The 12807-nt window shown below is 47.8% G+C and overlaps 1 protein-coding gene across 2 annotated transcripts in view; it reads left to right on the top strand.

Moving 5' to 3' along the window:
- Positions 1–11020, top strand: part of MDGA2 (MAM domain containing glycosylphosphatidylinositol anchor 2) — a 359555-nt gene extending 348535 nt beyond the window's left edge. Inside the window, exons 16-19 of one of the 2 annotated variants that reach the window (XR_008450022.1) lie at positions 3339–3444; positions 4286–8392; positions 9796–9895; positions 10669–11020. Coding sequence is in view for 1 of the 2 variants with exons in the window: in XM_054067864.1 (XP_053923839.1) it covers positions 3339–3444; positions 4286–4374 (195 nt within the window). In the remaining variant the exon portion in view is untranslated. Of the gene's footprint in view, positions 1–3338; positions 3445–4285; positions 8580–9795; positions 9896–10668 lie in introns of those variants that run through there. The other variant, XM_054067864.1, reaches the window with a different exon arrangement.
- The last annotated feature ends 1787 nt before the right edge of the window (positions 11021–12807 follow it).

The following is a 12807-nucleotide window of genomic DNA, read 5'->3' as shown; positions in this document are numbered from 1 at the left end:
CCTGGAGAAGAGAAGGCTGTGGAGAAACCTTAGAGCAGCTTCCAGTGCTGAAGGGGGCTCCAGGAAAGCTGGGAAGGGGCTCTGGATCAGGGAGAGCAGGAGCAGGATGAGGGGAATGGTTTTCAGGTGTAAGAGAGGAGATTGAGATGAGATCTTAGGCAGAAATGTTTTGCTGTGAGGGTGGGGAGGCCCTGGCCCAGGGTGCCCAGAGCAGTGGGGGCTGCCCCATCCCTGGAGGGGTTCCAGGCCAGGTTGGATGGGGCTTGGAGCCCCTGATCCAGTGGGAGGTGTCCCTGCCCATGGCAGGGGGTGGCACTGGATGGGCTTTGAGATCCCTTCCAACCCAAACCATCCTGTGATTCTGTGATTATTTCCATGTCCGCTGTTCAGAGGGCAGAGCGGCCTTTGCTGTACGCGTAAGCCCTTCTCTTCTCCAGTTAAACACAGCATTTTTTAACCACAGCTTTGTTGAGCCATAGCCATGCAGATAACAGGTTTTGCAGGATACTGATGGAGTATCCTGATCATTTGGCACCTCCTGCGAATCGCTGTGCACTGCGGGCTGGGTTTTGCTCCGTGCCTTGCCAACACTCATCTGCGGTGATTTGTTCGGAGCGTGTGGCCAAGCTGGCTAATCACACCCCGTCTCGGAGGCCCATAAAACACCCTGCCAAATGCAGATTTTAATTAAATGCTGGCCATTGTATTTCTTTCGAGGCCTTTTGTCTGGAAACAGCATTTGTCATTAGCAGGGAAGGTTTGACTTTAAACGATGTTGACTGGTTTATGCCTGCCGAGGAGCAGGAGAGCGCGGTGGGGGAGAAGAGGAGACACTTTCCTCTTGAGCTGAATACTTCCCATCATCAGAGGTAGAGACAAAAAATTGTCAGAGGGATAATTATTAAGACATTGTTTTCAGACAACAGGGTAAATTATGGAAAAAGTTACTGTTTTCCCAATTACAGTTCCCTGTTGCATTAATATCCACCTTGTTAGAGTCATTAACCCACAGTGTCGCACTTCAATGAAATATGGATGGCGACTCCTCCAAATGCAGAGCTTTCATGTTTATTTAGTGCTCCCAGGCCGTGCCGCCTGGCGTAGGGCTCCGCGGGCAGGCGGTAAATACACGGCCTAAGATGCCAGTTCTCCATGGCAGGGTCAGGCATCTGCTGGGGACGCTCAGGCAAGATGTGGCTGTGGCCAAGGCTGGGGTGTGTGCCCTCCATGGAAAGGCAAAGAGAGAAGGATGTTGTGGGGGACTGTGTCAAAGGCTTTACAGGAGTCTAGATAGATCACGTCCGTCGGTTTACCCGTGTCCGCTGCTGTGGTTACCCCATCATAGAAAGCCACCAAGTTGGTCAGACAGGACTTGCCCCTGGTGAAGCCGTGCTGGCTGCCATTAATCACCTCCCTGCCCTCCATGTGCTTTAGCAGAGCTTCTAGGAGAGTCTGTTCCGTGATCTTCCCAGGCACAGAGGTGAGGCTGACGGATCGGTGGTTCTCAGGGTCGTCTTTTCTACCCTTTTTAAAAATGGGCACAACGTTACCCTTTTTCCAGTCACCAGGAACTTCTCCTGATTGCCATGGCTTTTCAAATATCATGGAGGGCAGCTTGGCAACCACATCTGCCAATTCCCACGGGACTCTGGGATGCATCTCATCAGGTCCCATGGACTTACATGTGTTCAGATTCCTCAGGTGTTGGCGAACCTGATCCTCCTCTACTGTGGGATGTCTCCATTGGTTCCACAGCAAACCCTCATGGGATGCATTGAATTTCATGCATATATTGTTGCAGATTAAAGTGAAAAAACTTGTCATCTAAGTTAACGAAGAATATTTCAAAGGACTCGGGGGGGGGGAGGCGGGAAGGAGAAAGATCAGTGCAAATGGTGCTGCTTGGGAAATGCATTCCTTACGTAATTCCTTCATCTCTTTAGAACGGCTTTGAAGTTTTCTGGCAGATAAATTTCTCACAATGGAGAATGAGTCCAGTCTTCTGCAAAGCCAATTAAGCGGTGGTGCAGCAGGACAGCATCGCGCTGGGGCTGGGGAAGGAGGGCGGATAACTTTGTGTAATGCGTTCAGTTTTGGGCTCCTCACTACAAGAGAGACATTGAGGTCCTGGAGCACATCCAGAGAAGGGCAACGAGGCTACTGAAGGGGCTGGAGAACAAGCCTTACAAGGAGCAGCTGAGGGACCCGGGGCTGTTTAGCCTGGAGAAGAGGAGGCTGAGGGGTGACCTTATTGCTGTCTACAACTGCCTGAAAGGAGGTTGTAGCGAGGTGGGTGCTGGTCTTGTCTCCCAAGTGCTGGGACAAGGGGGAATGGCCTCAGGTTGCACCAGGGCACGTTCAGATTGGACATCGGGAAAAAAATTCTTCAACGAAAGGGTTCTCAGGCCCTGGCAGAGGCTGCCCAGGGAGGTGGTGGAGTCCCCATCCCTGGAGGTATTCGAAAGACACGTAGATCAAGTGCTTAGGGATACAATTTAGTAGTAGACAGGTACAGTTGGACTTAATGATCTCAAAGGTGTTTTCCAACCTAGGGATTCGATGGTTCTAGTGCAATAGTAATTCATAGCTAATAACAAACAGCACAGCAAATAATATTAGTGACCTTGCAACAAGCCAGCCAGCCCAGAAAACCAACCATGTCCTGGGCTGCATCAACAGAAGTGTGGCCAGCAGGACAAGGAAGGGGATTCTCCCCCTGTATTCCTCTTTCATGAGACCCCACCTGGAGTACTGCCTCCAGTTCTGGAATCCCCAAGATAGGAATGATAGAAAACTGTTGGAGTGAGAGGGGCTTTGAGAGCCAGAAACTTCATTTTACTGTAGAGTTTTTCTGGCTCCTGTGTGTTTCATGCAGTCTGTGGTTGAGTGGATGCTCAGTCCTCCAACACCTTGCAGATGCTGTTCTTCAAGCTGTGCCTCTGCCATTCTTTTCAGGTGGCAGGATTTTCTGGGGAAAACACCCCAAATCTCTTTAAAACTCCCTTTAATCCTGCTCCTTGCTCCATAAATATGGCACTTTAGATAAATAAACACATCACAGTCAGCATAGTGGTGACGCTGATCTGGAGACACCAGGCAGACCCAGTAGGCAGTTGCCTACCGTCCCCACTCATTCTGAAGTGTAGAAGCCTCCAAGGCTCACCCATCCTCTGCGTTCAGTTTCCCAGTATGTGTGAACCGGATTGTGGTTTTCCGCACCATAGAAAGTGTTTTCATGTTATTCCAAACCCATCAGTGTGGTTTAATGCTGTGCGAAACGCAGCTGAACGTCTTCGGTTCATCACCCTCTGATCTGCTGCTTCTTTGTCTCTTCTCAGCTCATATTTGAAGGGATTCGGGGCCCTGGCATTGAAGGGGATATTGCTATTGATGATGTATCGATTGTGGAAGGAGAGTGTATGAAATCAGACCAACCGGCCAACAGTAAGTGGCTCTTCCACACACAGGGAAGAGCAAATTGCTTCTCGTGGTTATAAATCTGAGACACATAAAATGGATTTTCTCCAGGAGAACAATGGAAGCAAATTCTGGAGGCAGAATGTCTTTGTTCGGATAGGAAGATGCTGGTTTAGCAAAGATGCAAGTGAAAGGCTCTTCCACACATGGGGAGGAGCAAATTGCTTCTCATGGGTATAAATCTGAGACATAAAATGGATTTTCTGCAGAAGAACGATGTGTTGGAAGCAAGCTCTGGAGTCAGAATGTCTTTGTTCAGATAGAAAGATGGGGGTTTAGCAGAGATGCAAGTGAGAGGCTGATGGGCAGAGGCGAGAGCAGTGGGGCTGGGCTTGGGTGGCTGTGATTTGAAATGGACAGACGGGTAAAGGGCCATCAACAGAATGTTCAGTGGGTCCAAACGATATGGAATTAATGAATATTGGCATTGGGATTCTCTGTTGGGATTCCCTCCAGCCTTACATGTGCATTGTAACGCAGGCCTTAACTCCGCAGCCCAGTGGTGTTTTACCCCGACGTTCCCTGCCTCAGTCATTTGGTGAGCCCTGTTCTTGTCCCCTCTTTGTAGGAGGTGACCTTGCGGAGGTGACCCTCAGAGATCAGGGCTGTGCCAGGGGAGGTCAGTGGCACTCGCTGTGACAAGCGCAGACAGTCTGGGTGAGCACCACCCAGTTGTCCTCCTGGGCTGCCTCTGCATTGGTGTGTGGGACAGGCTGTGGTGGCTGAGCCTTGTGTCTTCTGAGCCTTGTAGCAACACTGGCTGTGTCCAAGCAGCTCTTTAATTCCTCTTTTTCCCCCCTTTCTGTAGATTTACGATCAGGTGCTGTTGGGACATTAGCGCATATACGACTTATCCCAGTTACCATCCTCATGTCTGTCTTAAGTCATCAGAGGTGACCTTATCCTGGCAGAGGCTACAAAAGATTCACCAGGCACTGGCATGAAGAAAGAGTCTTTGTAAAATGGACATTTAAAAACAAACTACCAAAGATTCCTCCACTGACTGACTCAAAAAGTTAAATAAATACGTAAATAAATAATAATTAAAAAAAAAAAAAAAGATTAAAAAGCACTGGGGACATAAAAGGCATCACGGGAGCGTAACTCGCTATGAACCACGCGTGAGAACGAGATCTGGCCTAAAAAAGGAAGAGACCTTCAGGTGCTTTTGTGGTCGATACTGGATACAGCATCATCTGGTTGAACTCTCAGAAAAGAGCTATGGAAACCCTTGTCAAAGCACAAAGTCATGGCTGGTTTTGTTTCAAATGAATAGTTTGCTTGTTACCATGGAAACCTAATGGCCTGCCAAAAAAAAATAAGGAAGGAGAGAGGAAATAAAAACAAAAACACAGACAGAGAGAGAGAGAGAGAAACACCTCACTGTAAACAGGGTATGTGAAGAGCTGGCATTCATTTTTCCCTTCCAGAAGGTTTTTAGTCTAGAGTTCAATCAATGTAGGCCCTTTCTACTTCGGCTGTCACCTCCCCTAGAGAATAACCCTAAATCCGAGCTGTTTTCAGACATTCCTGTTTCATTTCTCATGGCTCTATGCTCGATAACTGTATGCTGTCTCCTTTTGCATGCATTCCTATCCAGGATGTGCGCCCTGGGCTTACATATTACACAGGCTTCTCGGAGTTTGCTTGCGGCCACTCGGAACACCCCCTCTCCCCTCCCCGACCAAGTCATCTGTTCCAATGAAGTGAAGAAACCAAACCACCGTCTTTTATAAGATTGCCATGGAAACCAAGTGCCTTCAATGAAACAAGCCTGATTTAACAAAATACAAACGAAATACAAACGAAATGATTAATAAGAGTTTCGACGCAGAAGCTTGCACTGCTGAAATGTGGTTTGTGCAAACTCTTTTCTAAACAAACTACGGAGCCTGGGTGTGCAGGCAAGGAGACGAAGCCGCTTCTGGAGATGGATGGACCTAAGCTGCTGCGTAAGCCCTTTCGGATGAGATATGTGTTGTTTAACCTTCCAGACAGCCATGGCCTTTCAGCTTCTTATCCATTAGAAAACCGCTTCCGTCGGTCCTGGAAATGGGAGCAGCACTCTTTTTGTTGTTGTCGTCGTTGTTTTTTCAGGTGATCGAGTGGGTCAACCAGAGGGAAAGGTGGTTGAGATACACTTAGCGCAGAAGGTGGTAAAAAAAACAAACACAGAAGTGATTTTCTTATTCTGACCTCCGCTCGCGGGACGGGGAAGCGGGCGCGGGGCGGGGACGGCAGCGCGACACCAAGCAAACCACCGAGCTCTCGGCAGCCCTGGCGCTGGCTAAGCCCCGCGGGGGCCGTGCCTCTGCCCTGCAGCCAGACTCTGTGCAGATCGCGAGAGATTATTTTGTTATTGTAGCGAAATTTAACAAAAAGAAATAATCCACTTTTACAACAAAAAAAAACCCACAAATAAAAGCTGTATGAATGGTTTTGAGCTACCTGAACACGTACCGTTAGCCAGCCGGTTTTCCACTGCATTGTAAAGTTCCCTTACAGTTGGTTATTACAATTTGAAGACCTTTTTCCTTAAATTATCTCAGCTTTTAACTTCATTTAAAAAAAAAAAAAAGACTTTTGTCTGAAGAAGAGTATTATTATAATAATTATTATAATTATTATTACTATTCTGTGTTCTCTCGACACCCTAGGATTAAAAACAAAACATGATATGCAAGTAATTGGAATACAAACATGAAAACAAACAAACCAACGAGTATAACATTTGCAAATATGAGTATAAAAAGCACAACGAGATGCAGTAAAACAATGACAAGGCTTGATTTTTTTTATTCTGTAGAGAAATGTTTGTGCAAATTCAGTAATTCAACTGAAGAGATAATTTTACAGCTATGTTCAATAAAGCCTCTTTCCAGGTAAGGTACGCCAAGTGGTACGTGTGTTTGTTGAGCAATGTGTGCCCTGCATGGGCACGGCTGGAATGGCTTTGTTTTTCCCCTGCTAAACTGGTATTATCCGAGGATATAATGGTCCGTACTGGTGCTTGGGGGCTGGAGCTTTGTGAGGATGCTGCTGGCTCCCTGGTTTCTTGGCAGGCTGTGGTGTCTGTAATCCCCTGCGCTGCAGCAGCAAGGCTGCTTGGAAAGCAGTGGGAGCTCCAAGTCAGGATGGACTCAGAGTTTTGACACCCTTAAAGAAAAAAGCCCGTTTCCCACTGGAAAGGACTGGATTTTAATTGTGGATGGAGGAGCAGGTCAGGTACGGTGAGACCCTGCTGCAGGTTTTTGCTCAGGAGGTTGGTGTGTCTCATAATTCAGGATTTGTGGAAACCAAACCTTCTCGTGTATCATCCTGCTGAGCTCTCTGAAAGGCACAGGACTTGTGGGATCGTCCGAGAGGCTTTCTCGTGGGCGCTTTTGGTGTGACTGCCTTCGGATGGGCTGGCTTTGCCCGAGGCTGCTGGGAGCCCTGCCAGGAGTGGATGCATGGGGTTTGAGCAGTGAGTGCTCTTCTTCCAGTTCCTATTCTGCCTCTCACCAATGCGTGAGCGGGGCACCTCCTTTTGGCTCATCTTCTGTTTTGAGCAGCAGCTGCTGCGGTGCTTCTGGCTGGAGCCGCAGCTGGCGCTGCACAAGGTCCCTGCCACGGGGGGACCGGCACACGCGCTCGTGTTCACCATGGCACCTTGGGGACAAACCCTGTTCTGCTGTGGTGTATGACCCCCCAATTTCACTGTCCTGATCAGATTAAATGGGGAATATGGGGAAAAAAAAAAGCCCAGAGTGGCAATCTGTTAATCATTTTTTATGTAAACATTCCATTTCCTTTAAAGTATTTTCCTGGGTTTCCCTTGAATTTATCCCTTCCAACAACAGACTCAAAGTAAAGTGGACTTTGGATGACGATTGATCAGCACAGGCCAGGAGAAACATCTTGGAAGCACCAGGCAGGGCTCCAGCCACTGCGCTGACGGCAGCGGTGTGATGGGGTCTCCATGGGAAGGGAGGATTGGGAAAGCACTTTGCGATGTCCTCTCATGCTTGATGAAGATGGTCCGAAGATACTGAAATGGAGGTCATTCTTGCTTGTTTAGAATCCAAGCTAAGATGACAAACTGAAATCTGGTTTTCCTCTTCGTATTTTGATTTTTCTTTCCTCTGGTCGAGGACCACATTGGGTATTTGATAGAGGGGTTTGATTGACATAAAAGACTGCAGTCATCATCTTTTGGGGCGGGATAATCTGTTTGTCCTGAAAAGACCAGGTCTTCGTGTGAAAGGAAATTTATTTCTCATGCCTACTTCAGTTTTACCCTGCTTGCTTGAGTGTAGAAGAAGGTGCTAAGAAAAGCTCGTTTTCTCTTTCAGATGTTGATTTAGGTAATGTTCTCTTCCCTCCCAACCCTACTGTAAACCACTGAAAAGGCAATGGGATTTGACTTTGTCTGAGATTTGCATTTCCTAGCCTTGGGGTTTATTCTTTTTCATTTTAGTCTGAAAATGAATGTGATATTCGTAATATTTTTTGATCAAACAAAGGGAGTTTGAACTGGTGGCTCTTCAATGGGATTTGCTGAAGGCTTTGGTTCAGTTCTTGGGTATCCAATATAGTAATGTTCCTGATGGATTTTTAAGTTGGACATCAAATACATCATTGTGGACTTTGCATCAATTACAGCGCTTGGCTGTTGGGAGCAGTGACCCAGCTTTGGGGGTGGCTGTGGGAGTTAACTGGGTGTTCCCAAGGCAGAGGTAGGTGGTGCCCATGATAAACTTTCCACTTCTTTTTCTTTCTCAGGATGATGTGGGAGAACTCCCCTTCTATTGCCTCCAACAAAGCCGTGCAAGTTCATTTCTTTCACAAAGCACATGTGAATTCCCACATACAGTTACAAAATGGTGTGGCCGGGAGCAATAAGGAAGGGATTGTCCCCCTCGACTCAGTGCTGGTGAGGCTGCACCTTGAATCCTGGGTTCAGTTTTGGGCCCCTCACTCCAAGAAGGACACTGAGGTGCTGGAGCGTGTCCAGAGAGGGGAACGGAGCTGGGGAAGATGCTGGAGCCCAGGGATTTTGGGAGCGGCTGAGGGACTTGGGGCTGTTTAGCCTGGAGAAGAGCAGGCTGAGGGGAGAGCTCATCGCTCTCTGCAGCTCCCAGAAAGGAGATTGTTGTGAGGTGGGTGCTGGGCTCTGCTCCCAAGTGAGAGGTGATAGGAGAAGAGGCCTCAAATTGCACCAGGGGAGGGTTAGATTGGACATCGGGAAACATTTCTTCACTGATAAAGTGGTGAAGCCCTGGCAGAGGCTGCCCAGGGCAGGGGTGGAGTCTCCATCCCTGGAGGGGTTCAAAAAATGTGTGGCCGTGGGACTACATGACAAAGTTTAATAGGCATGGTGGTGTTAGCCTGATAGCTGGACTTGATGATCTTAAAGGTCTTTTCCAACCCGAATGATTCTATGATCCTGAAGTACTTGAATCTCACTGTGATACCAACCCACCACTTCTCCAGCCTGGCTTGAATCCTGGGGCACAAGGTTTGATCAAAGAGCAGAGACTAAAATGGGGCAAACACATTACCGATGCACAATTATGATTTAAAGGCAGGAGCATCTCCTTGAGAACCCATCAAAGTGGTGGTGACAGCTGTGATGAAAGCATTAGCTAGTGGAGGACAGGATCTTTGCACTGAGCCCATCTCGTATCAGCCAGGTTTTGGAGAATATTAGCCAAGTGTGTGCTACTGTGAGGCCCCCCAGAAATCCTTGGAAATGTGACATTTCTTCTTAACTGGGGAGAGAAACTGCTGGTTCACCCAAACAAGATGGAGCTGGAGCTGCCAGTGGCCCCATGAGAAAGAACCCTGGCACTCTGCGGGGAAAGGTGCTCTGCAGGACTCAGGCTGTGGAAGGACGTGCTGGACACTCCTTGATGCTAGCAACCACCCTCCATGCCCTTGCACAAAACAACATCAATCTTAACATCAATCAGCAGGTGGAAGATGGAGGATGTGTTTGGTTTTCACCCCCTATGCTGCTCCTAGGGCTGTTGCAAAAGCTCGCTGCTGGGAGGTTTTCTTGTTTCCAGCATCAATGTGGTCACGGCCAGTTTAGAGTCATTTGTTCATGTGCTAACAACATTAAAACATAGTTAAAACATAGTTTCCTCTTCCTTTGTACCCCAGACCACCTTCAGGTCCCCCTTTTTGGTAGGCTTCAATATTTGTATCTCTGGGTTAGAAAAGCTATATAATAAACACCCGGAGCTACCGTTAAGCCAGACACGGGGTCCTTGACATAGTTCCTGTTGGTGGGACAATGTAAAATACAACATAACTTTCTTTTGTGTCTGTCAGATTAGGGAGCTCGTACTACAAGATTCATATTATGTGAAGGATGTATTTTCTCCCCAAGACACTACACCCAAAGTCTGTGAAGATGGCATCCCACTTACATGTGAGTACTTCTGCAGAACAAGTCTTTCAGAGGGTCTAATGGTGCCTTTCCTTTAATAAGATAGGATCTCACCCAAGTCTCTCATAGTTGTGTCATGATGAGACTACTCAAGTGAGAACAAACCAATCAAATTATCAGAGAACGCAATGATACTATGGTGTGGGGAGAAATTCCCTCCTGTCTATGTGTCCTTCCTCAAACACCCAAACTGAGCCAAGTTCAACAATGAGCTCCTGGTCATTTGATGCATCTTGTAGCTTACTGAGAGCAACTCTAGTGTTTTAATTGAAACACCTGTCGGATGCCTGACAAGAAACTGAGATATAAACTGGACGATTATGTTAGCATCCACTCTGTATATGTGTCTCCATGAACCATAGTAGCTTCACCTAACATGGTCTCTCCTAGACGGTTCTTTGTATGATGTGGTCAGGTTGGATGTCCCCTCATCGGAGCCCACCAAGGACCTATGACAGGTGACTTGCAACCAATTTCCTTCCATTTTTATTGTCGGTAAATTGTTTTCCAATGAGAAAGAGACTTGAATGTTGTTAAGTGCTTGGACAAACAAATATTAACAGCTTTGCTCACAGCTAAGGTCATGGGCTGCCAGCTGGAGAAATGTCACCACTGATTCCTCAGGTTTCAGGATCTTTGCATGCCACAAGCCTTCATCTTCTGCTGGCTGGGGGCTTGCAGTTCTTCTCCTGTAGGGATGCAACAGGAACAGTGCCACAACAGCAATTTTAAAGTCCATTGAATTGTTTTTGAAGGAGATGACCTCAAAAGAGATGGAGGAAACACATGTTACTGCGAGTAGGAATTAGCAGCCTCAGCTCCTTCTCAGGAAAGATCAGATGTGCTTCTGCTTGCACACTACCAGCTGCAAAGGGGAAAACTCTCTGTGTTTGTGTGTAAATATTATATAAATAACTGTAATTGTATGTATTTAATGTATATATAATGATTATTACATTTTAACGATCCCAAGTATTGTATATAGCCAAAGCCTGGTCTCTTCTTTTACTAGCACACCCACTGTAGATTTATTTTTTGTCATTATTGCTAATGTATCTGGTTGAATTGCAAATTGGTCTCACTTTTACCTCAAAGGCTATATGTTCTTTATGTACATTTTATAAAGAAAAAAAAAGAATCACTCCATATTTTTGGTTACCTTCTCAATTGCCAGCAGTATTTTCTGTCTCTCCTCTTCGGCTCTGTGGTGCCTTTGCTCCCATCCCTCAGTCCACTGCGGTGAAGAGTGGAGGGCAGCGGGGAGGGACTGGGTTGGGTGGGCAGTATTTCTCGCTCGATGGGTCCCTGCTGTCCTGGGAGATGTCAGAAAGAATGGCTGTGTCTCCCATCTCATCCATCCGCTTCTTGCTAGCTACTGCAAGGCTTTGATTATGAAAAGACCACACCACCTTCTCCTCTTCTGAGGCCTTTCCTTTCCTTGCTGGGTGCCAGCACAGTAACAGCTTTCTATGCAGCCATATGGACAATTGAGGGTTGAAGTCCATTTCTTTGACTTTCCATAATGCCCCACACAATCCCTGGGAAGCAAAACAAGAGAAACCCGCCTGAGGATCCGTGTGCCATGCCAGACCAGGCTATTTCAGAGCACTCCTCCCCATGCCAGCCATGTGGGTGCAGATGTGATGGGCACATAGAGTCTATCTCTGCCTTTGTGTCGCGGTGTGGTGTAGCGCAGGATCTCCAGATCCAGCCTGAACCTTACTGCATGATGAGTACGGATTTCACAAGGACAGTGGCTACATGGATCAGTGTGGAGGTTGCCCACCTGGACCTCAGCAGCTATGGGGTTGATGCCCATTCTCTGCTGCAGGCATGACCTGGGTCTTTCTGTTTCTTGTCCAGCTCTTGTATTGATACGGCCGTTCGGGGAGTTATCTCCACCTTTGTGCACGTACAACATAGTCAGGCACACTTTTAATCAAGTAATCGCTGCAATGTGAAGAATTAGAAGAGTTATTTGTCCCTGAAGCATGGTGTTAGCTCATTTAAGAACATGAAGGTTCTGGGCTTTCACTGGCTGGCTACTGTATGTTTCACAGAATCACAGAATCACAGAATCACCAGGTTGGAAAGGACCCATTGGATCATTGAGTCCAACCATTCCTAACACTCCCTAAACCATGTCCCTCAGCACTTCATCCACCCGTTCCTTAAACACCTCCAGGGAAGGCGACTCGACCCCCTCCCTGGGCAGCTGTTCCAGTGCCCGATGACTCTTACTGTGAAGAATTTTTTTCTGATATCCAACCTGACCCTCCCCTGGCGGAGCTTCAGGCCATTCCCCCTTGTCCTGTCCTCTGTCACTTGGGAGCAGAGCCCAGCTCCCTCCTCTCCACAACCTCCTTTCAGGCAGTTGTAGAGAGCAATAAGGTCTCCCCTCAGCCTCCTCTTCTCCAGGCTAAACACCCTCAGCTCTCTCAGCCGCTCCTCGTCAGACGTTCTCCAGCCCCTCACCAGCTTTGTTGCTCTTCTCTGGACACACTCCAGAGCCTCAACATCCTTCTTGTGGTGAGGGGCCCAGAACTGAACACAGGATTCGAGGTGCGGTCTCACCAGTGCTGAGTACAGAGGGAGAATCCCCTCCCTGGACCTGCTGGTGACCCCATTTCTGATACAAGCCAAGATGCCGTTGGCCTTCTTGGCCAAGATGCCAGGTCCTTCTCCTCCGTGCAGCTCTCCAGCCACTCTTCCCCCAGTCTGTAGTGCTGCATAGGGTTGTTTTGCCCCAAGTGCAGGACCCGGCATTTGGCCTTGTTGAACCTCATCCCATTGGTCTCGGCCCAGCAGTCCAGCCTGTTCAGATCCCTTTGCAGAGCCTCCCTACCCTCCAGCAGATCCACACTTCCTCCCAGCTTAGTGTCATCTGCAAACTT

The sequence above is a fragment of the Cuculus canorus genome, chromosome 5 (assembly GCF_017976375.1).
Source record: "Cuculus canorus isolate bCucCan1 chromosome 5, bCucCan1.pri, whole genome shotgun sequence".
Classification (NCBI taxonomy): domain Eukaryota; kingdom Metazoa; phylum Chordata; class Aves; order Cuculiformes; family Cuculidae; genus Cuculus; species Cuculus canorus.
This window is presented reverse-complemented; position numbering and strand designations above follow the sequence as displayed.